The 21,762-nt window shown below is 43.7% G+C and overlaps 1 protein-coding gene across 1 annotated transcript; it reads right to left on the bottom strand.

Moving 5' to 3' along the window:
* Nucleotides 1-12,092: 12,092 nt before the first annotated feature.
* TNIP2 (TNFAIP3 interacting protein 2) lies at nt 12,093-17,232 on the bottom strand. The gene is made up of 6 exons (XM_040419199.1): nt 16,614-17,232; nt 15,127-15,417; nt 14,674-14,748; nt 13,831-14,112; nt 13,574-13,690; nt 12,093-13,082 (listed from the first exon to the last, which is right to left on the bottom strand). The coding sequence occupies exons 1-6, from the start codon at nt 16,977-16,979 to the stop codon at nt 12,828-12,830; spliced, it is 1,386 nt and encodes a 461-aa protein (XP_040275133.1). The 5' UTR covers nt 16,980-17,232; the 3' UTR covers nt 12,093-12,827.
* Between the last annotated feature and the right edge of the window lie 4,530 nt (nt 17,233-21,762).

Here is a 21,762-nt window from a genome sequence, read left to right as displayed (position 1 = left end):
ATTGTGAGCCAGGTCCTCTCATCCAACATAGGTGTCTGACCTCACAAATGCTCTTCTGAATAAATGGCACAAATTCCCATAGACACACACCAAAATCCTGTAGAAAGCCCTCCCAGAAGAGTAGAAGATGTTTTAGCTGCAGAGGGGGGGCCAACTTCATATAAATGCCTATAGATTTAGAATGGGATGTTATAAAAGCTCATGTAGGTGTAATGTATAGGTGGCTCAATACTTTTGTCCATGTAATGTAGAACTTTTGGTTTTTTTTACTCAAGAGATCAAAACACATTCACTGATTTTAGCAAGTGTTTAAAGAAACCTTCCAGCTGTCTCATAATTTTCCACCGATGACCCTCCGATAGGGGACCATTCACTTTAGCCTGAAAAGTGTTGAAAACTAGTCTGGAATGGTTCAAAGCTCTTATATTATTGCAGTACCATACTATTAATTGTTATTCCCTAGTGATATATATCATAAACTGCAAGCAAATGACTCAGTTATAATATACAGGGTGGGCCATTTATATGGATACACCTTAATAAAATGGGAATGGTTGGTGATATTAACTTCCTGTTTGTGGCACATTAGTATATGTGAGGGGGGAAACTTTTCAAGATGGGTGGTGACCATGGTGGCCATTTTGAAGTCGGACATTTTGAATCCAACTTTTGTTTTTTCAATAGGAAGAGGGTCATGTGACACATCAAACTTATTGGGAATTTCACAAGAAAAACAATGGTGTGCTTGGTTTTAAACGTAACTTTATTCTTTCATGAGTTATTTACAAGTTTCTGACCACTTATAAAATGTGTTCAATGTGCTGCCCATTGTGTTGGATTGTCAATGCAACCCTCTTCTCCCACTCTTCACACACTGATAGCAACACCGCAGGAGAAATGCTAGCACAGGCTTCAAGTATCCGTAGTTTCAGGTGCTGCACATCTCGTATCTTCACAGCATAGACGATTGCCTTCAGATGATACGAGATGTGCAGCACCTGAAATTATGGATACTGGAAGCCTGTGCTAGCATTTCTCCTGCGGTGTTGCTATCAGTGTGTGAAGAGTGGGAGAAGAGAGTTGCATTGACAATCCAACACAATGGGCAGCACATTGAACACATTTTATAAGTGGTCAGAAACTTGTAAATAACTCATGAAAGAATAAAGTTACGTTAAAACCAAGCACACCATTGTTTTTCTTGTGAAATTCCCAATAAGTTTGATGTGTCACATGACCCTCTTCCTATTGAAAAAACAAAAGTTGGATTCAAAATGGCCGCCATGGTCACCACCCATCTTGAAAAGTTTCCCCTCTCACATATACTAATGTGCCACAAACAGGAAGTTAATATCACCAACCATTCCCATTTTATTAAGGTGTATCCATATAAATGGCCCACCCTGTAGATAAAAAATTATGTCATTCCATTGACATTCTGTCATCAGAAAATCCATTCTTATACCAGGCACAATGTCTTATAGAGCTAGCTCACCTGAATGTAATGATACCTTCCACTCAGCAATCCGTTGCTTTATTTTGGAGAAAAAGTATGTTTATGCAAATAAAGAGTTAAGTGCCCCAAGGACGGGCCCAAGTCACTCTGTGCACCCTTGCTCCTCCTGCTTTCTCTGCCAGCCCCAACCTTGATTAACATAGAAAGGCGAGATGACTATGCATGAACCTGGCCTTGTCAACCAAGAAGGAGAAGAAGGTCAGGCAGAAGAAGCTGGAAGAACAATGGTGCACAGAGTGGCTTGTTCCTGTCCTCCGTGCACATACATGCTCATTTGCATATGGTATAAATGAAGAACGGAACAGTGGATCTCTAAGTGAAATATATCATTACATTCAGCCATGCTAGCCCTACAAGGCATTGTGTCTGGTTTAAAAGTTGGGCTGTAGGTTGAAGGCAATAGGTAGTTGCCATGGCTATTAGCAAATTATTACTGGTCTTGATGAATGGAAATCTGCTGATTGTAGTAAATTAGATAGCTCAATAAGTTAGTCATTAGCCAGGGGCGCACCATTCAAGAGGCAATAAGAGACTATGGCCTCAGGCAGGTCTGTGAATGGACTGCAGCGGGCAGAAATTGTGCCACCAACACACTCCTGCACAGCCCTGCATGCATTAATGGAATTACTGTATATCACAGGGAGCGAGGGTGGTACCGTGCTCATGAGACAGCAGACTAAAAGCATGCCCATGAGACTGCAGTGTGGAAGCAGTGGGAGATTTGCAGCCAAACGCGAGAGGGGTACACGTCTGCTACTCGAGAAACTACCTGTGAGGAACACACCAGCAGTGCACGGGTTAATAAAAGCAGCGGCAGGCAGGCAGTTTGAGAATTTTTCACCAAGTCGATGGGGACGTTAGCGTTGGGCTATGCAGGATATGTGGGCAGAAGGTCAGACATGGCCAGGGTGCTAATGTCAACACATGGAGCGCCACCATAAAGTGACACGGTTTTACCATGCCACTTTACAGCCTGATGTAGCAACCGCTGCAGCTCCCACTGGCCTGCACCTCCTCTCCAGCAGTCAGGGCTCGACAACGTCCCATCGACTTCAATGTCATCTATTGCTCCTTCTACTCCTCGTCACTTGTTTCGACAGCAACCGATCACTGAGGCGATTGCAAAAAGACAACAGTATGCGTGAACTCATCCAACAGTGCAGAAGCTGAACGTGCTGCTGCCCAAGTTGCTGGTACTACACTCCGTCCCTTTCCATGTAGGTCACTCTGCACATTTCAGAGAACTGATGGCTTGTGCCCACCCAAGGTGAAAAGTCCGACATTACTTTTCCAGCCCTGCACACATATGTTGAACAGAAGGTGGGCCTGTCCTTGGGCCTCTCAGTGTCTGGTATAGTTGTAACTATGGTCATGGAAAATACATGTCGTTCACAGCCCACTGGGTAAATGTCATTCCAGACCAGGCACACCAGCAACGTGGCTAGGTGATGGCAATGCCACCTCTGCGTTGTAATGCTGGGATTTGTGTACCAATTTTCTCCTCTGCCTCCTCATCCTTGTCCTCACTGTCCCCTCTAGGCACAGTTCACAGTGGTCCTCCAGTATATCCCCTATGCAAAGCTAGACGTTGTCATGCAGTTCTGCACCTGGTCAGCCTTGGTGAACGGACCCACACCGGAGAGGAACTGCTCCGCGTCATCAATAAAGAAATCAAATACTGCCTGTCTCCTCGCCAACTGGAGATAGGAACCAAGGTTACTGACAATGGAAGAACATTTTGTCTGCGTTGCGTCAGGGAGGGCTGACCCATGCGCCATGCATGGTTTACGTCTCCACCCAGTTCCTTAAGTCTTCCACTGAGCTGCAAGAGCTTTTAAAAATGTACAGGAAATTGTGCATGCACCTCAACCACTCTTACCGTGCAAAACACACCTTCCTTGAGCTGCAAAGGCAAAATGCTCTTTCACAACATCACCTGATATGCGACGTTTCCACCTGTCTCCACGCTCCATATTTTAGACCACCTGTACGAGCAAACGAAGGAGGTCAACGATTTCTTAATGCAGCAGATGGACAGGTCTAGACCAGTGTAACTTCCAGGTTAGCCAGTGGCAGCTAATGTGTGACACATGCCGTATGCTCAGGCCCTTTAAGGAGGCCACTTTATAATGTCATTCCACTGCTTCACATCCTAGAGGGGATGCTGACAAATCTGATTGGCGAGGGGACAGAAGACGTGGCACCTCCATTTCATGGCCACCTGAGTCCTGAGGAGGATGAACTAGCAGAGGAGGAGGACATAAACGCCCAAGAATTTTTATACTCAACTAGGTGGTTTATCTGCCCAAGTGACAGGAGAGGAGCAGGAGGAATATGAGGAGATGGATGGCAATGATAAAGACGACGCAGATGACCTGACCACGACAGATCGTGGCAGTATGCATTGGAGATGAAGGCAGAGAGGCCCTCCGAATCCCTTGCGTAATTGGCCAAATGCATGCTGTCATTTGGCCATATGGTTGTATAGGGAGTTGGAGATCCCATGTGGCTGGACAGGGCTGGCTCCACCCTTCCTCTTTTGGAGGAATATTCTGGAGTTAATAGCTGACTGCTGAGGAGAGAACACATCAGAGCAGCAAGGAACAGCTCCTGTAGAGAGAGTCTAGTCCCCTACAGACTACAAGCAGTTTATGTACCAGCCCTCAGAAGGAGAAACATCTACAGAAGGTTTAGCCACCACAAAGGGATTGCAGACGTCTTTGGCAAGGATGGTAATCATCGTCAGTCTGGCTATAGCCTCCTCTGCATGAGGTGGAAACACTATAAGCTACAAGCTGTCCACCATAACCAAAGGACAGGAAGGCCCCCCTGTTCAGAGACTTTATTCCTTTGATGATACACTGGCTATCATATACTTGATAGCCAGTGTATTTAGGCCAGGAAAAGGAGAAATTGACCAGTCTGATTGTGTGAGAGAGAAGCTAGCCTCCATATACAACCTCTATGAATTACTTGAGTTGATTGTAAAGACTGTGTTTCATGTGAATAGTGCTTGTGTGGATCACCTGTGGGCCAGCTTCAGTAAAGTGCTGTGGATCTGTTGTCCCAAAACTGGTCTTATCATTATACCGCACCACACTACAGTTTATTCCATTACTTTCACTGCAACAGACCCCAGGGAGTGGCCTGAGGTAGACACTGTGACCACTACGGATCTCATCCTCCACACCGCCTCCCACGTGGGCCCGCTGCAATAGGGGCACAGATTCTAGAACTACCGCCTGTAGTTTTTCTCTACTACAACTTCTTAGTCACTGTAACCACAAATGATTTTGAGAATATTTCCCAGAAGAGACTGAAATCTCAGTGTAAGCACAATTTTTTTCTTGACATACAATACAAATTTTCAGCAGGTGCTTAGTAACGAAGAGGTGATGAGGGTGTATCTGCCAACTCTTATCTACCCATAAAACGGCACTATCCTGTAGTGTTACATAGAGTTACCTAACACTGACCACAAAGACAAAGATTAAACTGCAACTACACCAGTGCTTCTCAAATAGTGGGGCGCGCCCCCCAGGGGGGGCGCCAGGCTCCGTGTAGGGGGGCTCGTTCAGGGCCGGCCTTTGGGGTGTGCGGGCTGTGCGGCCGCACAGGGCGCCATAGCAACAGGGGCGCCGGGCGGCCGACAGCTCGCAGTGTAATATGCGGCAGGGAGATGAGCGCTTCCATTGTGGAAGCGCTCATCTCCCGTCTGATCAGAGGCCGGCGCAGGCGCTGGACGCGATGTACGGAGCGGGGGCCGGGGGAGGGACTGGGAGGAGGAGCTGAGGGCTGGCAATAGCGGTGGGGTCACTGTACTATAGCCCCGCCCCACCGCTCCGGTATACTAATATAAAATGTATTATTGAATTAAAAGTTATTAAACATGCCCCCCTCACTCCTAATAGTACCGTATATCCGAATTTCTTCTGTATAATGCCGGCAGGCAGGCAGGCCGGGCGGCGCGTCCCTCAGTGATGTCACGTGCCTGCGCCGCCTGCTTTATGAATGAAGCAGGGGGCGCAGACAAGGGACGTCACTGAGGGACCCGCCTGCCGGCATTATACAGAAGAAATTCGGATATACGGTACTATTAGGAGTGAGGGGGGCATGTTTAATAACTTTAAATGGCGGCGGCGGGCACACGGAATCTGTGGATGGCACTGTTATGGGGTGGGGGGTCTGTGGATGGCACATATATAACAGTGCCAGCCACAGATCCCCCTGTAACAGTGCCAAAAGCACAGCCTAGTTGTCATGGTGGGGAGTGAGGGAAACCCCCCACCATACAATGTAAGAAGGATAACAGTAGAAGCTAGGCTAGGATGCCAGGATCAGGTCACCTCCTAAAGTGTCCCTAATCCTCGCCCTAACTCCTCACCATATGGTAGGATGGCTCATACCCAGGATACCTAGGACCCTGATAATCCCTAACATAGGAGCAGGGGAGAGACGACCTGTTCGTCCAAGACACGGAAGAGCAGGAGTCTCTGCAGGCCAAATAGCAAGGAAAGGAAGCCAAGTGGAATGACAGATAAGTGGCAGGGATAACCACTGAACCAAGAACCCAGGAAGGCATGGTAACTTACCTGCCGCAGCTGCTGGACAGCACAACAGAACACAACACCAAGGTAAACTGGAACCCATACAAACGTACTGCAATCCAAACACCAAGCGGATGCAGTACGTACTGACACACAGGAACCAGCACTCCAGCAACAGCTCACAGACTTGGCTTCTGGTTCACCCCTCCGGGAGACCATGGAGCCCCCTTCCGGAGGCACAACAAACAGGGTACGACTTGCATACATGCCGGACATAAAACACCAACTTACCACACATGTAACAACAACAAGACGAGACACCAAACCCCGAACATAAACCCACACAGGTAAGGAAGGGGAACATGGAGGATAGAATGGGAAGACATCGCTGGAGACATCGATGTCCCACTAGGTGGTCCTCACACTGGAAGATGGAACAACCAGACAAAGAGCACAATTCCAGCACACACCAAGGCTGGAGTACAACTAACTCCTGGCCTAAAGCCACAGGTATAAGAAGCACAAGTGACCACACCCAGCAAGGTAGTTAACCCTTACAGCAGCAGACAGGGGAAGGCTACAACTTAAAGGGGAAGTGCACACACCAGCCACCACGTTGCCACTGGCAACAGCATGCGTGGCAACCATGTCACGGCGCACACAGCCAAAGCCGAGACACTGCCACCACATGCCTTAACAGTAACACGTTGCCAGCAGCAACAGCAAGCATGGCACCAGTGTCACGGCGCACACAGCAAAGGCCGTGACACTATTATCGATAAAAGGCAAATCCCGGTATCGGACAAAAGTATCGATTGGGTATCGAAAATTCGATACCCGAAACAACCCTAGTCTCTACACAGCGTTTTTGCAGACTGCACCCAGAGGCTTATTGCCTAACGCCGTCCCTCACTTGAGCTGCGTCCTGTCCCTACACTAGTTAGAGCAGAATGGCGGCACCACGTGTGATCCGGAATTTACATAGGCCAGCCAATCACAGCCACGCCAATACTAGGCCTGACTGTGATGGCTTTGAAGTGCACATAGGTAAAATAGATCGCTGATTAGCTGAGCTGCAGCCTTTCAACAAACTTTATTCAGCATCCAAACACCGAACCCAAACACGGACTTCCGTGACAAAGTCCGTGTTCGGGTGCCCGAACCCTTGATGTTCGGTACGAACCCAACTTTACAGTTTGGGTTCACTCATCCCTACTCAGGATATTTCTGGATAATATATTAGAGGGGAAAAAAACCCACTCAGGATACAACATCATCAAGACACAGTTGCAAAGCGAGATTTGTAACCGCCATCTTTAGAGCCTTAAAAGAATGTAATTGCCTGAAGCTTCTTGTGGTTTTCTATAGTGTTAGGGTACTTTCACACTTGTGGCAGAGGATTCCGGCAGGCAGATCCGGCAATCTGGACTCAAATGGATGCATTTGTGAGACGGATCCGGATGCGGATCCATCTCACAAATGCACTGCAAGACCGGATCCGTCTTTCAGGTTGTCACCTGGAAAAACGGATTCGGTATTTATTTTTTTCACAGATTTAATGGTCAGACGGAAAGAACGGATCCGTTTTGCTGGAACAATTGGGGCCGGATCCGGCATTAATGTATTTCAATGGATATTAATGCCGGATCCGGCATTCCGGCAAGTGTTCAGGATTTTTGGCCGAAAAGAGAAAACTGCAGCACGGTGCGGCTTTTTCTCAGGCCAAAAAAACGTAAGAGGGACTGAACTGATGCATCCTGAACGGAATGCTCTCCATTCAGAATTCATTAGGATAAAATGAATTCGTTTTTTTTCGGGTCTGAGCTCCTGTGACGGAACTCAATACCGGAAAACAAAAACGCTAGTGTGAAAGTACCCTTAGCTGAGATGACTTAACATCACTACAGGATTCTTCTCTCAGGTTTATTATTTTCAAGATCTTTTTGATAGTTGTCATCACCTCTACAATGCATATTGGTGAGCTACAGGATTCGTCATACAAGGGACCTTATTTCAGAGATCTAAGCTCAGGAGAAGGACTGTCTTAGGTCAGATATATTTAGAAAGTTTCAGGTCCTGTTTCTTCAGTATCAAAGTCCCAATAAGGGTCAGAGAGCAAGTAGCGCCATTAGCGTGGTGAGTCAGGGGATCTATTAAGAAGTGCTACTACCAGTTTCATCAGTCACTTTACCTGCTCCACTGCCATCTCCTGCACTGAACTGGAGCACATACCACTGGAACAAATCAATGGTGCAGCATGGTCAACTTTTTCACTCTTGATGGTAAATTACCAGCTAGGCATTCTCACTCCATAGGTCTCTATTTACCTTACAATACTGGATGTAGTCTTTTGTCCCACCCACTTGAACACTGCTTTGTCGGTCCCATTGGTAACTGTGCTGCTGTACGACGTCCAGGAAAATTAAAATGTATTTACCTGAAATTTTTATTTCCTGTAGTCCGTAGGCAGCACAGCTTTCCTGCCCTTTTATAAATGTAATATTGCTTTATTAAAATACAACGGCTCCTTCCTCCTGCTCGACTTTATAGGGACCATGGTGATTGATTGGTTAATTGATTGAGCATTACTGCTTATTAACCTGTCTCTGTCTAGTTGTACCTAGGGGGCTTTAACCCGTTCGTGATTGTGTTGCCTACGGACTACAGGAAATGAAAATGTCATGTAAATAAATTTTCGTTATATATACTAAAAATACAAGGGGCCATTATATATCTACTACCAATACGGGTTTCACTATATATACACATATATGGGCACGGAAGAACATGGAGCTCAGTAAATCTTGATTGAAGCATATTGCACCATCTGACGTGTAGTTGTAGCAAATATGCTTCAATATGGGATCCTTTGTATTCTCATGTATGTTTCATAGTGCTGTATGTAATGTCCATCAACATATGTCTTTAACAATAGGGCTGGGGGAAGTAGGTTGGATTAAGAATTTGGCACGGACTGATCTGTGGGGGTCCAAAACCCAGCACTCCTGCTCATGAGCTGTTTGATAAGATGTGGCCTCCTCACAGCTTACGAAGCACAGCACCGTACATTGTATAGTGGCTGTGTATGGTATTGCAAGCCCAGGCCCATTTACTTGAATGGGACTGAGCTGCAGATAGGCCACGTGACCAATGCACATGAGGTCACTGGCTTAGGAAGAGGGCACAGCGCTCACCGAAGCATCACAGCCTCTTTAAAAAGCTGAGGATAGGTTATCAATCTGACACTCCCTGAAAACCCCTTTAAACACATAGGGTTTTGTACAATCTCGTTATCTCTTATTGCATTTTGAAGGGTTAACTTGCACTGTGATTTATAGTGTGTGCAATTGTGCTGTTTTATATGTTTATTGTAATATATCCTGTTCATTTGCACTGTGGTAAGGGTTAATACATAGCTAGCTAATACTGAAAGAGTTCTGTACTTTCTGCCTATGTCTTGAGAAGTTCCACAGTTACTATAAGGGACTAAGCAAAGATTTAAAGTGACAAAAAACAGAGACACTGACCTTTTGACTATCTGGTTTAAATCTTGTTTACATCTGAGGAAGTATTTATATCTGGAAAAATTGCTTAGTCATTCCCATTGAACTGTACTGAAGCTCAATACAATTCTATGGCAGACTGGAATTGCAACAATGTTTCTGTTTAGGCTGTGCTTCTCCAGCTTCACCGCATGCCAATAGAAGGTTCTAGTTCACTTAGAAGGTGTATGAAAGCAGAGCAGTTAGAGACCCTAGTTATCTGCACATAGAGACCAGTGTTAAGGCTACTTTCACACGAGCGTTCGGAGCGGATCCGTCTGATGTTTCATCAGACGGATCCGCTCCGATAATGCAGACGTTCGCATCCGTTCAGAACGGATCCGTCTGCATTAAAACTTAGAAAATTTTCTAAGTGTGAAAGTTGTCTGAGCGGATCCGTTCAGACTTTACATTGTAAGTCAATGGGGAACGGATCCGGTTGAAGATTGAGCCATATGGTGTCATCTTCAAGCGGATCCGCCCCCATTGACTTACATTGTAAGTCTGGACGGATCCGCTCGCCTCCGCACGGCCAGGCGGACACCCGAACGCTGCAAGCAGCGTTCAGGTGTCCGCTCACTGAGCGGAGCGGAGGCTGAACGCTGGCAGGCGGATGCATTCTCAGTGGATCCGCCTCCACTGAGAATGCATTGGGGCCAGACGGATGCGTTCGGGGCCGCTCGTGAGCCCCTTCAAGCGGTGCGCACGAGCGGACACCCGAACGCTAGTGTGAAAGTAGCCTTACGTAGAAGAGACTCTGGCAGACTGCATGAATGACCAGAAGAAGATGTTAAGATGGGGATACTGTTACACAGACCCAAGGTCACCAGCCCTTTGATGACGGGGCCAGCCAGATGACCGAGCCAGAGACCTTGGGCCACCAGCTCTTTGGCCAGGGTATCGGCCTTCTTAAAGAGAGAGGGACAGCTAGCTCAGGCCTTTCCTCAGCCCCAAATTTTCATCTGCCAGGTAGAAGACTGGAGAAGCCAGCTCAATGCCTCGCCTGTATTGTTTTGCACTTGAGTTCCTCCAGTGAAGAAGCACCCTCGTTTACTGCAGATCCTGACTTCGATATGATTGACAGGGCAGACATCTGGCCTGGCCCTGTCATTCTCCTGCCTGCTCTGCGGTTGAAGCTCAAATTCAGCTTCGAATGCAGCTACTGCTCAGGTGCTTCTATACTTCCGGGTAGCTTTTGGGTCAGTACCTAAAGCTGAATTTGAGCTTCGGCAGTGGTGATACAAATAAACTAATTGAGGACATGCACACTGAATGTAAGCCATGACCAAGTAAATCTTCCGCATCATTAGTGTTGCAAGAATTCATTTTATTAAAAAAATAAGATTTTGAGGTCAACTTTATCAGAATAAATAAATATGAAGAAAATACACAAATGTGCAAACAAGTAACCCAATAAATTAAAAATGGAAATGTTCAGTGCAATTTTATATTAAAAAAATAAATCTCATTTGAATTAAATACCAAACAAATGTGTTCCAGAAATCAGTTCAAATCAGTTAGGTGAATAAGTCATTCTGACCTGGTAATGATACATGGGGGTCTCGGACCCTTTAGCAGCAGAGTCATATTTTCCAATTTTGTAACCAGCTTTTAAGGATGTACTTTATGATATGGTGACATGCTCAACACTTTTAGGACTATGACATACAGAATACTAATCTAGAGGCAATTACTTTATCTTTAACAACACCAGCAATTAGAGTAATTGTGGATTGGTTAAAGTGAAGCTCCAGCTTTCTCCACCGTCTTTGTGTCCCTTTTTCATATTTTTCTGCCTCAAAAGCAGAATAGCTCCATATATTCAAGGCAGCATTGGTCATTAACACATAAGAAGACCATACCATACCAATACCATACCTGCCTTTATATGTGAACAAGCAGGACAGTAGGGGTTATTAAGGTGCTAATTAGTCATTTAGACCCAAATTACAGTATTATATTAACAAGTTACCGACACTTAACCCAAATATATAAGTTAAAGGAGCAAAAATATATCCCAACTATGTTATATTTTAAATTTTCTGATAATACAAAGCTAAAAGTTTTAAGTCCACAGTAGGAACATAAAGCCGCCAGAACCATGGTGATCACAAGGACGGCACAGTAAGAAAACTGTTTTAATCAAAAGTGGAGCTTCCCTTTAATTTTGGTTGTCACCGGATATTATATGAATCACTACACATTTAGTTTGGCAACCGTATCACTAGATATTGACTATATTGCATCATAACAAATAAATATTAACAATTCCGCTTCGTCTGACATATCACATATTGTACCGTGACGTGTCTCAGTGCATTGAGATTCCATCTACTGTAAACCTGAGTGGTCCTATTGAATGTAAACATGTAAATAAAAGTTACCTTTGCGCTTACAAAACCATTTTTTTACGCATTAAGTGCTTTCGTCATAATTTCCCCTCTGCATCGTTGTCTTAAGGAGGACCATGATAACATGTCCTTATGAAAATGCATGGAGATACAGTGTAACAGAGCGACCATATAGTTGCACAAAGGAAGATCCACCACAGCCTTATACCCTAGACCTAGAGAACTCTGCTATAATTGAGCAAAGTAAAATATTACCAAACAGGTCCAAGAAAACTTATTGTAAATCGCACACAGTTCTCTACTCTGCATCTTTTAAGCATGTTCCTTCATGGTTACAGCCCTGATACTGCTATGGTGGCTCGGCTCAAGGTGGTCTAACTGGGAATGAGATGGACCAGCCCATGGGTCACCTCATTTTTCTCCTAGAATGGCTCTCAGACCCTACCCCCTGTAGGTTCTCACCTACATAATCCTGTGCATCAAGTACATTTTTGACTTCATTCAATATGAACTTCAAGAGCTCCAGGATAATAATATGTCACAGTATACTTCTTCTCGCAGCTATAAATACAGCACTTAGGTTGCACCCACAGCCCACAGAGTCCTTTTTTCCGGTCCAAATTACTCTTCCAAGCCACTCGTTCAAGATTAATGTCAGTCTGAAAGCTGTCAGCATATTTTATGCCAACCTGTAAAAGTGGTGGCCATCACCAGGCAGTGAAATAGACAAAAAAGGCCATTAATACTCCCACACCAATTCTTCTTAGACTGACCCTCTACCCTAAAGCCAAGGAAGATAGCAGCATATTTGACACAGGTATGATACAACCTATGCCATGTAGTGGTTATAATGATAAATAAAGAGCAACAGTCACTGACAGCATTCAGAGATATGTTCTAAAAAGTTTTCTCCTAATCTGTCCTGAAAGACTCTGAGGCACCGAGGACACTGGAGTTCATCTTGCGCTCGATGTTCATTGCTGGGGCTCCTTTGGTGATCTGGACGGCCTGCAGGGGAGGTCTGTCTTCTGTTTTCTGCAGGTTCTACATTCAGACCAAGCTGAGGGTCGCCTACATTTTTCTTCACATGCGTTTTGTTACGTTTAACAGCAGATTCTCTGTCATCCTAGAAAAACAAAACAGAATATTAACAAAAACATCTTGAAAGTCTGAAAGTGCAGCATGAATAATAGGAAGACTATTGGACAATGACTCCCACTTTATGGATACTGTGCGATAATCTGGGTTAATGGCTCCCTTATTCAAATTTGAAAGGGTTGTCTGGTTTAGAAAAGCCACTTAAGGGGAAAATTCCATGAAAGAGCCAAAGTGGAAAACGGCCCCAAAGAGTGACTCTCTCTAGAGGACCCAGCATGTACAGTCCATTGATTTCAATGGGTACCGTGAAATGCTTCTGTGGTGGCGCTGCAGGAAAATGTAACACATACTATGAGGTTCCCTTACAGATTATGACTAATCTGCCATTTCCCCAAGTAGGATACCCTTTAATCAGCTTATTTTTGGTCACCCTTCTAACTAAAAGAAATTTTCCAAAGTGGATGACCCCCTGAAATGTTATTTAGATGTAATACCGATATCAAGGTCAAAATGTCTTACCTGTCGTCTTCCATGTCTCTGCAAAGCAGAAATTTCATCCACCAGCTCCTGTATCCGGCTTTGTGCTCTTTCCCTATCTGCTCGCTCTGACGTGAAATCGTCTTTGTAAACAAGTAACTGCAATATGAACAAAATGTTGGTGTTATTAGAAGATCGAAGACAAGAAACCAGATGGTAGAAGAAGCCATTAAGATAATAATGAGAAACCAATGGCTCAAAATGAAATTGATTGCAAGTAGCTTGTGTCAATACCATACCTGCTGCTCAAGCATCTGGATTCTCTCCCGGTCAACAATCCTTGCGTGGACAATTTCAGAAGCTTCTTGTTGGAGTTTGGTATTTTCCTTTATTTTATCTTCCAACAACCTGTTCAGCCTGCAGATTTCTTTTTGTAAAAGGTCTGGATGTTTGTGTGTTGTGTGTGAAGCCTTGGGGTGATCAGATTGGCCCTTCATCTCCTTTAGTTGCTGGTGTAGACTCTTGACATAGTCCTCCCTGCTGGTGTCATACTTTTGCCACTTTGCATTTAAGTCTTCAACCTGGAAAAGTAAAGCAGCATATGGTTAGGACATGAACTTCTCACACTTGTAGCTTATCATTGTACTACATATTATTGGGGTAAGATATGGCTCCTCAAGATATTGCTTTGAAGAACATTCCGGAAGTTAAATCAAATATGGCTGTACAAAGGAATTTGTCAAAGGAATGAAGACTTTTTGGCCTTCATTTAGGACTTTCAAGACTTATGTACTTTTTGAATACGCACCCTAATCATGAACCCAGATTATTATTATTTGGCAGAATTTCTGCTAGTATCTTAATGATATGTATACGTAGAAGGGAGTACTAGTCATGTCAAATTAACTCTAGGCAGTAAAAATACATATAGTCAAACCAGTCACTTAGTCGTAATGTAAAGCATGTAAGACTTCTGTTCACTGCTGCTAAACGTAGGACTGATATCAATCACCTGAAAGTACCCGATGAGTCTAAAGTCGTAAATAATTTGCCCCTTTAATGAAATTAAATATCAGGGTATTCCAGTAAAGTCAAAAGGGGAAGTGTCTTACTAAAATATCTCACTATTTACATATACTTACATGCACTACTTTCTGTTTTAATAGCCGGTTTTCTTCCTGTAACTTTCTCAAGGCAGCGTCATTATCATTTTGATTCTGTATAAAGTAAAAAAAAAAAAAAAAGGAAATAAATGTTAATACAACTTCAGATCTTGGTGAACAAGATGATCAAATTATCAAATTGACCTGTCGTAATTGGGATTCAATGATGAATGATCCATGGTCAATGTCAATGTGTAGCCAAGAAAATGACTAGGGTATTTTCCTCAAATTGTTAGGAACAAAGCCTAATCCACCAGAAAAACTGGACGAAATGGTGACAGGTTGCTAATTAATTATATCTTCTGTAGGTAAAAAGTCCCCTCTGTAGAACTTCTGATACCTTCTTGAGCTTGAGAACTCTTATGGAAGACCCTCTATTCCAAACTATGCCCAAAGCATCCCAGCACCCAAAGAAGATAGCCAACTACAAACCTGGATGAGACGTTCTTCTGAATTCAAGTTGCCTTTTTCACGAGTCGCCTCAAGACACTTGACGAGTTGTTGGCACATCTCTGCTGTGGCAGCAAGCTTACGTCGAAGCTGGTGGGTTTCATCAGAAAGAGATCGGCACAGGACTTCACTAGTAGCCTGTACTCTCTCCTTTTCGGCAAGGGATCTTTGAAGGCGGAGTAGCTCCATATCTTTCTCCTGCTGGGGCCAACTGGATACCTTCTCTATATCATGGTCTCTCTCCTCCAACACTTTGTGAAGTTTTTTATTTTCCTAAAATAATAGTACATGCAAATTTGAGACTACATACTGGATTGGGCCAAATAAAAACAAGTCATTCCCCCCGATACTAGCCAATACCAGATGGTATATATGATATCAGCTCAGAAGAGACAAGACAAATGAAGCAAATGTATAAAATGCTTCTCAGTACAACTAGGCCACATTAAGACATCTTGGGTCATGTCTTTTTGTGGCCTACTCCATGATAATCTCAACCATGTGTGTCAAATTGACCAACTAATCGACTTGCAAAAAGAATTAAAAAATATTGAGGTCCAAGATGGATGAAAGACTTTAAATATCACTAAAGCATAACAATTGTAAACTACTGCTCTCTGCTATCACCACATGTTTTCCTAAAAAGATATGCTAAGCTTCCTATATGGAACAGATGCTAATATCATATTTATAATATTACGGTAATTTCTTCTACTATACTTTGCATTGCATTGAAGATATTGACTTTTTTTTCCTATGGTGACATAAAGGCCCTTTATACTAGAAGGATTACCTAATCCATGTTAGGTAACCCGCGCCTCTCCAGGAGACTGAATAGCCGTCAGGCCTCAAACTGACGTAGAACCGGAATCTGACAGATAGTCTAGCTCCACAGCAACCAAAACAAACATAAAGGTGTGTTCCTTTATAATCCTTTATATTGGAGATGACCTTGTTTAAGAAGTAAACATTAGGGCGGATTCTCCAAAGACGTATTGAGAAAGATCTCAGAGTGCATGTGAAAATATTGTTTTTGTCTATATCTTCTAAAGAGCACCTATGTGGTTTATAAGAGGAGATGCTAAATTCTGTCAGATATGCATAAAAATGTTCCTGGAGCTTCTGGGCATAGGATCATGAGGTGATCATGCGGGCAGATTTTATGGAATTCAGTAATCCTACAGTAAACTTTATTTTTAAGGAACTGCAAAATATCAGATGTTTCAGAGGGTACATTCCAGAGTAATGAGTGCACTTTAAAGAGTATATCATTGAAACGCAACAAAATGCCATTATTTAGAAGTAATGTACGTAGAAACTTAACGCATTATTAACTGATGGTCCCACACTGTAAATCTGCAGCTGCTGCAGACCAACTTGACGAGTTGCATCTACCTTGATGTATCTTTGCAAAAACCTCAAGTAAAAGCGTAGAAGCCTTAGAAGTAGTTGTATGTGTTTGTCTTTACCTGATTGAGGTTTTCCACTTGTTCCTGATAAATCCTCTCCGTTTCACTGCGTTCACTCATGATTCTGTTCAGCTCTTCCATTAAACCCTCGATCAACGATTGAGGAGGCTCCACGTGATGTTCCGCAGCAGCAGTAAAAGTTTTCTGGCTGGTTCTCAGCTGTTGGATTAAGGCTTCCTTCTCAGCCAGCTGCTTGTTAAGGTTCTTGTTCTGCTGCCTGGCTTCGTGGTAGAAAGTGCTCAGCGTATTGTAACTCTGCACCTTCGTCTTCAGAGACCTGTTTTCCCTGTGAAGTTTATCCACAGTCTCCTCAAGAACTTTAAACCTGGCTAGCAGTGGGTCTGTACTACCATCACTGATAGACATTTTTGAAGAAGGTCCACACCAAGGGTTAATCCTCAAAAAGGAGTCCAAGCTCTCTGACCAAAAAGAGTCCGTGTGTACTGTAAATAGAGGAAATGTCGTCTACATTGAGTGCTGTGCTTAGGCTGGTTGTACTTTTTTATGCTCTACGCTAGTAGGCGGGGCTGGGAATTTCCTCTAGGACGGTATTTCCCCATAGCATTTTTTTAGTACTTTCAAAAGCATAGGGGGCTGTACATAAAAAATCCTCTCTCCCTTTTCTAATGGATCCTGGAAGAGATCTCATATCCTGCCGCCCCTCCCCATGACTTTTGCTGGTAAAAGGCTAGAAATACAGTCCCTGCAAAGTCAGCTTCTGAAAACCAACACAAGAGGGTTGTCACTGACCAATGACACATGCTTCCTACAGATAGCATGCAGAATTCTTTACCAACGACGATGCCTCTGTCAGAGAGAAGATAAAGCAGTAACGCCTTATGTTTTTGAAATTGCAAATGTGATAAAGAGCACGTTATTAATATATTTCTATATCATATCATATACGAATAGCAGAAGAGGTTGGCCAGTAGAACCCCAACATAAGGCAAACCCATGACGGGTACAACTTTGGGGCGCTACTTCTTCTGCCAATCGCATGCAGCATTTGGTACGATATAAAAAAACTTTAATAACATGCTCTTTATCACATCTGAAATTTCAAAAACACAAGGAATTTAAGGAGCTCAAGTGATTCCCGATCCTCGATATATAGAATAAATGTTTACTTTTAAGGAATGTACAACTACTTGAATGCTGTCAGAGATATTGTTATAGAGGGAGCAGAGGTGGCACCTGCCATTGGTTCCGGTGTGCTAGTGGAGGGCCAAAGGTTCCTCTGCCATATGAGAAGACACCAGTATTATAAAATATTATTATAATACTGGTGTCTTCTCTTATGGCAGAGGAATCTTTGGTCCCCCCTAGGCAGGGGTGCACCTAGCCTTTCTGCTGCTTGAGGTGAAAACTGAAACGGTGCCTCCCCTCCAATGCCAATTTCTTGACCTAACCCTTTTGTCACAATAAAAGCGCTCATTGCCCATGACCCTTTTCCGCTGCCTGGCCTCATTGGTGGCGCACGCCTGCCCCTAGGACACTGGAACTAGTGGCAGCTGCCACTTCTGCAACCTCTACAACCAAATGGTAGTTGAGGGAACCTATTACAGATTTTGTATTGGGGCACATGAGTTTCAAGCTATACCACGATTTGTGTGGCACAGCAAGAAAGTCGATCGACATTTCATACAATGTAATGCAATGGGGTCGCAACGTGACATGCAACGCAACAGTAGCAAAAAATCCACCCAAGAGGGGCATTGTGACATCATTGAAATACATAATATGAAATGTGACAAATTTTGCAGTGTAGCCGTACCCTTATGGTGAGCATATACTGCAGAAAGAGTGCGGACTATGGACTTACTACGCCATGAGAGCAAAAAAAAAAAAAAAAAGGTATTTTTATTTTGCTTGCTTATATAGCATCAACATATTCCACAGACATCATCATCATGTGCTGGTCCAGGAGATATTAGATTATCTAATTATTTCCATTATACAGTCATTTTTCCTATACAGCACACAGTCAAATTTCCCTATCACAGATATACATGCCACGACTCAGAAAACACACACGCATATTTCCAATTAGTCCCACTAGGTGGCAGCACTTGACTGGAATTGTTTTTTATTGCGGCGCTAGAAGTCAAATTGGGTGATTGGAAGCGACAGGAAGGCAACCGCTTGGTAATTCCTTGTCTTCTGATAATGCAAAGCAGGCTGAGTAAGCCTTGTAGTAGGAAGGAGACCTAACGTAAGTCTGGAGTAAACAGAAAAAATCCAAACAAATGACGTTTCCTACTTTTCCATCATCCCTCCAACTTCTGAACATCCCAATACTGTGCTTATTGTACTCCCCAATATTATACTGCAGATAAAGTCCCCCTGAAAATACTGGTACCACATAGGTAGTGCCTCCCTCCTTCAATAATTATTGGAACACATTCCCCTTAAAAATAACTACACCCAGCAAATAGTGCCCCTGACACAAATAGTGCCGTAAACATAGTGTCCCTCAAAAATAATTGTGCTAAGCTGATTCTGTGCCAGGGTGCCCCCCACAGTAACAGTGCTCCCCAACGTCCCACTAATAGTAATAATTATTTGCCAGAGTGCACTACAGAGTAGTAACAGTGCCCCCAATAATAATGGCCCCATTGTGCCCATACTAGTAATCATATTCACCATAGTCCCCCAGTAGTAATAAACTCCTTAAGTGTGCCAGTACAAAAATACCTCTTTAAAATATGTGCCAGTACAAAAACAACACCTTATGTGCGCTAATACAAAAAATACTCCCTTATAATGCATGCCAGTACAAAATATTCCCCCTTATAATGTGCTGCAGCACTAAAAATACCTCCTCATGTGTGCCAGTACAAAAATACCCCTTTATAATGTGTGCCAGTACAAAAATACCCCTTTATAATGCGTGCCAGTACAAAAATACCCCTTTATAATGCATGCCAGTGCAAAAAATTCCCCCTTATAATTTGTGCCAGTGCAAAAAATATCCCCTTATGTGTGCCAGTACAAAAATACCCCTTTATAATGTGTGACAGTGCAAAAGATGCCCCCTTAAAGTGTGTGCCAGTTCCAAAAATACCCCCTCTCAGTGCCCGAGTAAAGCCAGTGTGCCCATAGTGCTCCCCGTAATGTTTGCCTGTATAAAAATATGCCCCCTTATGTGTGACAGTACAAAATGCCCCTATTTAGTGCTGCCAGTAGTAGAAACTGTTTCCTGAGCTATAAGTAGCCCGGCTAAGGCGGTACGATGATGATTACGTCATCACACCACCTGTGCCGGTCTTCGTTAGGCTACAGGCACTAGAGGCACTAGGCCTGAAGCCTATCAGAGGAAACGGTGGGGCAGGGAGATACATAATTGGTAGCGTGGCACTGGCAAGGGGGGGCTCTGTGAGCCCACCTGATTTTGGGATCAGGTCGCAATTGTGACCGCTGCAACCCCTATAGTTACGCCTATCTATCCCAGTAAATGGGATTATGGGATGCCCATGGCCGCTATCCATACTTTGCGGCTCCACGCTTTGTGGACCACAAAATAAATACAGTCATGTGCATGAGGCTTAACACACACAACATGTATGTAGCTATGCATCAGATTCTGGTTTTGATTCTGATGGTAATTCTTAGATGTTTTCATTTTTGTTTAATTTTTTACACCAAGAATGACATAAAACTCCAGCGAGGTGAACAAGTTCAGGACGTTCTGAGAGATGAAGATGACTTCTGAACAAGTTCAGGACGTTCTGAGAGATGAAGATGACTTCTGAACAAGTTCAGGACGTTCTTAGAGATGAAGATGACTTCTGAACAAGTTCAGGACGTTCTTAGAGATGAAGATGACTTCTGCTGTAAAGCAGGCAGAACTTGGTGTCACATCATCATCCTGTGATTACATATAGTTCTAGTTGCTCATCTATAAAAGCAAAACAAAACAGACCAGTTCAGGAATCTCCACAAAGCTATGATAGAAGGTCCTGTGTGTAGGGGTCCACAGAGTGTAAATGTCATGGATGATGGCATTGTGTGGTGGGATATCCAAGAAAAAGTAGATTTCCTTCTGGTTCCCACATGGGATTATGGGTGGCACAGTGTTAGGATAGGCTAGAATGGTGGTCTCCAACCTATGGCTTGCCAACTATTACAAAACTAAAACTCCCAGCATGTTTCTGGCAGTCAAGACCTGCTGAGAGTTGTAGTTTTTCAACAGCTGGCCAGTTACAGGTTAGAGACCAATAAGACCATAGAAATACTGGCATGTTCTTCTGATGCTGTTCCACAACTCCAACAACATTTACAAGTGAACTGGCTTCTGAAGACGTACATATGTGAACTTGAACTGTAGGACAACATGGTCTTACCTTCTGGGCTGTCTCAAGCTGCATTCTTTGCTTCATTCTGAAAAACACCGTACACAATACTGCTGGTCCAAATACCGTAATAGATCAACAAATGCAAAATAAAACCCTGATGAAACCTAAGATAATAATGTATGCAGTCAAAGCACCCTTGTGCTTCCTGGTACCACCCTGACTAGTCAGTTCACCAGCCAAAAAAAGGGTGGATCTCTAGCCAACCTCCGGCATACTCTTGGAACCAGGTTCATTACAGTAAGACTATAGGTTTGCTATGTTCTGTATCCATGACATGCAATCAGCTGTTTCGGGGGTGATTGCCCCTCATCAGTGCTGAGCAGAAAGTACTGGCTTAAAGGGAACCTGTCACCGGGATTTTGGGTATAGAGCTGAGGACATGGGTTGCTAGATGGCCGCTAGCACATCCGCAATACCCAGTCCCCATAGCTCTGTGTGCTTTTATCCTGTATAAAAACCGATTTGATACATATGCAAATTACCCTGAGATGAGTCAGAGCTTGAAAATATGACTCTTCTCTGGTCACACAAGTAAGATATGACTCTTTTATGTAAATTTGCATATGTATCAAATCGTTTTTTTTACACAATAAAAGCACACAGAGCTATGGGGACTGGGTATTGCGGATGTGCTAGCGGCCATCTAGCAACCCATGTCCTCAGCTCTATGCACAAAATCCCGGTGACAGGTTCCCTTTAACTAGGTGAGAGGCCTAAGTCAGAGGGCAATCACCCCGAAACGGCTATCTACAGATGAGATGCTGGCTTATTTAATATCCGAGTCATGTCTCACG

This window comes from Bufo bufo, chromosome 2 (assembly GCF_905171765.1).
Source record: "Bufo bufo chromosome 2, aBufBuf1.1, whole genome shotgun sequence".
In the NCBI taxonomy this organism is placed as follows: domain Eukaryota; kingdom Metazoa; phylum Chordata; class Amphibia; order Anura; family Bufonidae; genus Bufo; species Bufo bufo.
The sequence above is the reverse complement of the archived record's forward strand: the minus strand, read 5'-3'. Positions and strand labels throughout refer to the sequence as shown.

Bases quoted from the DNA above. Each gene is read 5' to 3' on its own strand.
- TNIP2 (XM_040419199.1), bottom strand. From the start codon at position 16,979: ATGTCTATCAGTGATGGTAGTACAGACCCACTGCTAGCCAGGTTTAAA. The intron at 15,418-16,613 runs GTAAAGACAAAC...CTATTATTTTAG, and splicing joins AAGTGGAAAACCTCAATCAG to GAAAATAAAAAACTTCACAA. The intron at 13,083-13,573 runs GTAAGACATTTT...TTGTTTTTCTAG, and splicing joins AGAGACATGGAAGACGACAG to GATGACAGAGAATCTGCTGT.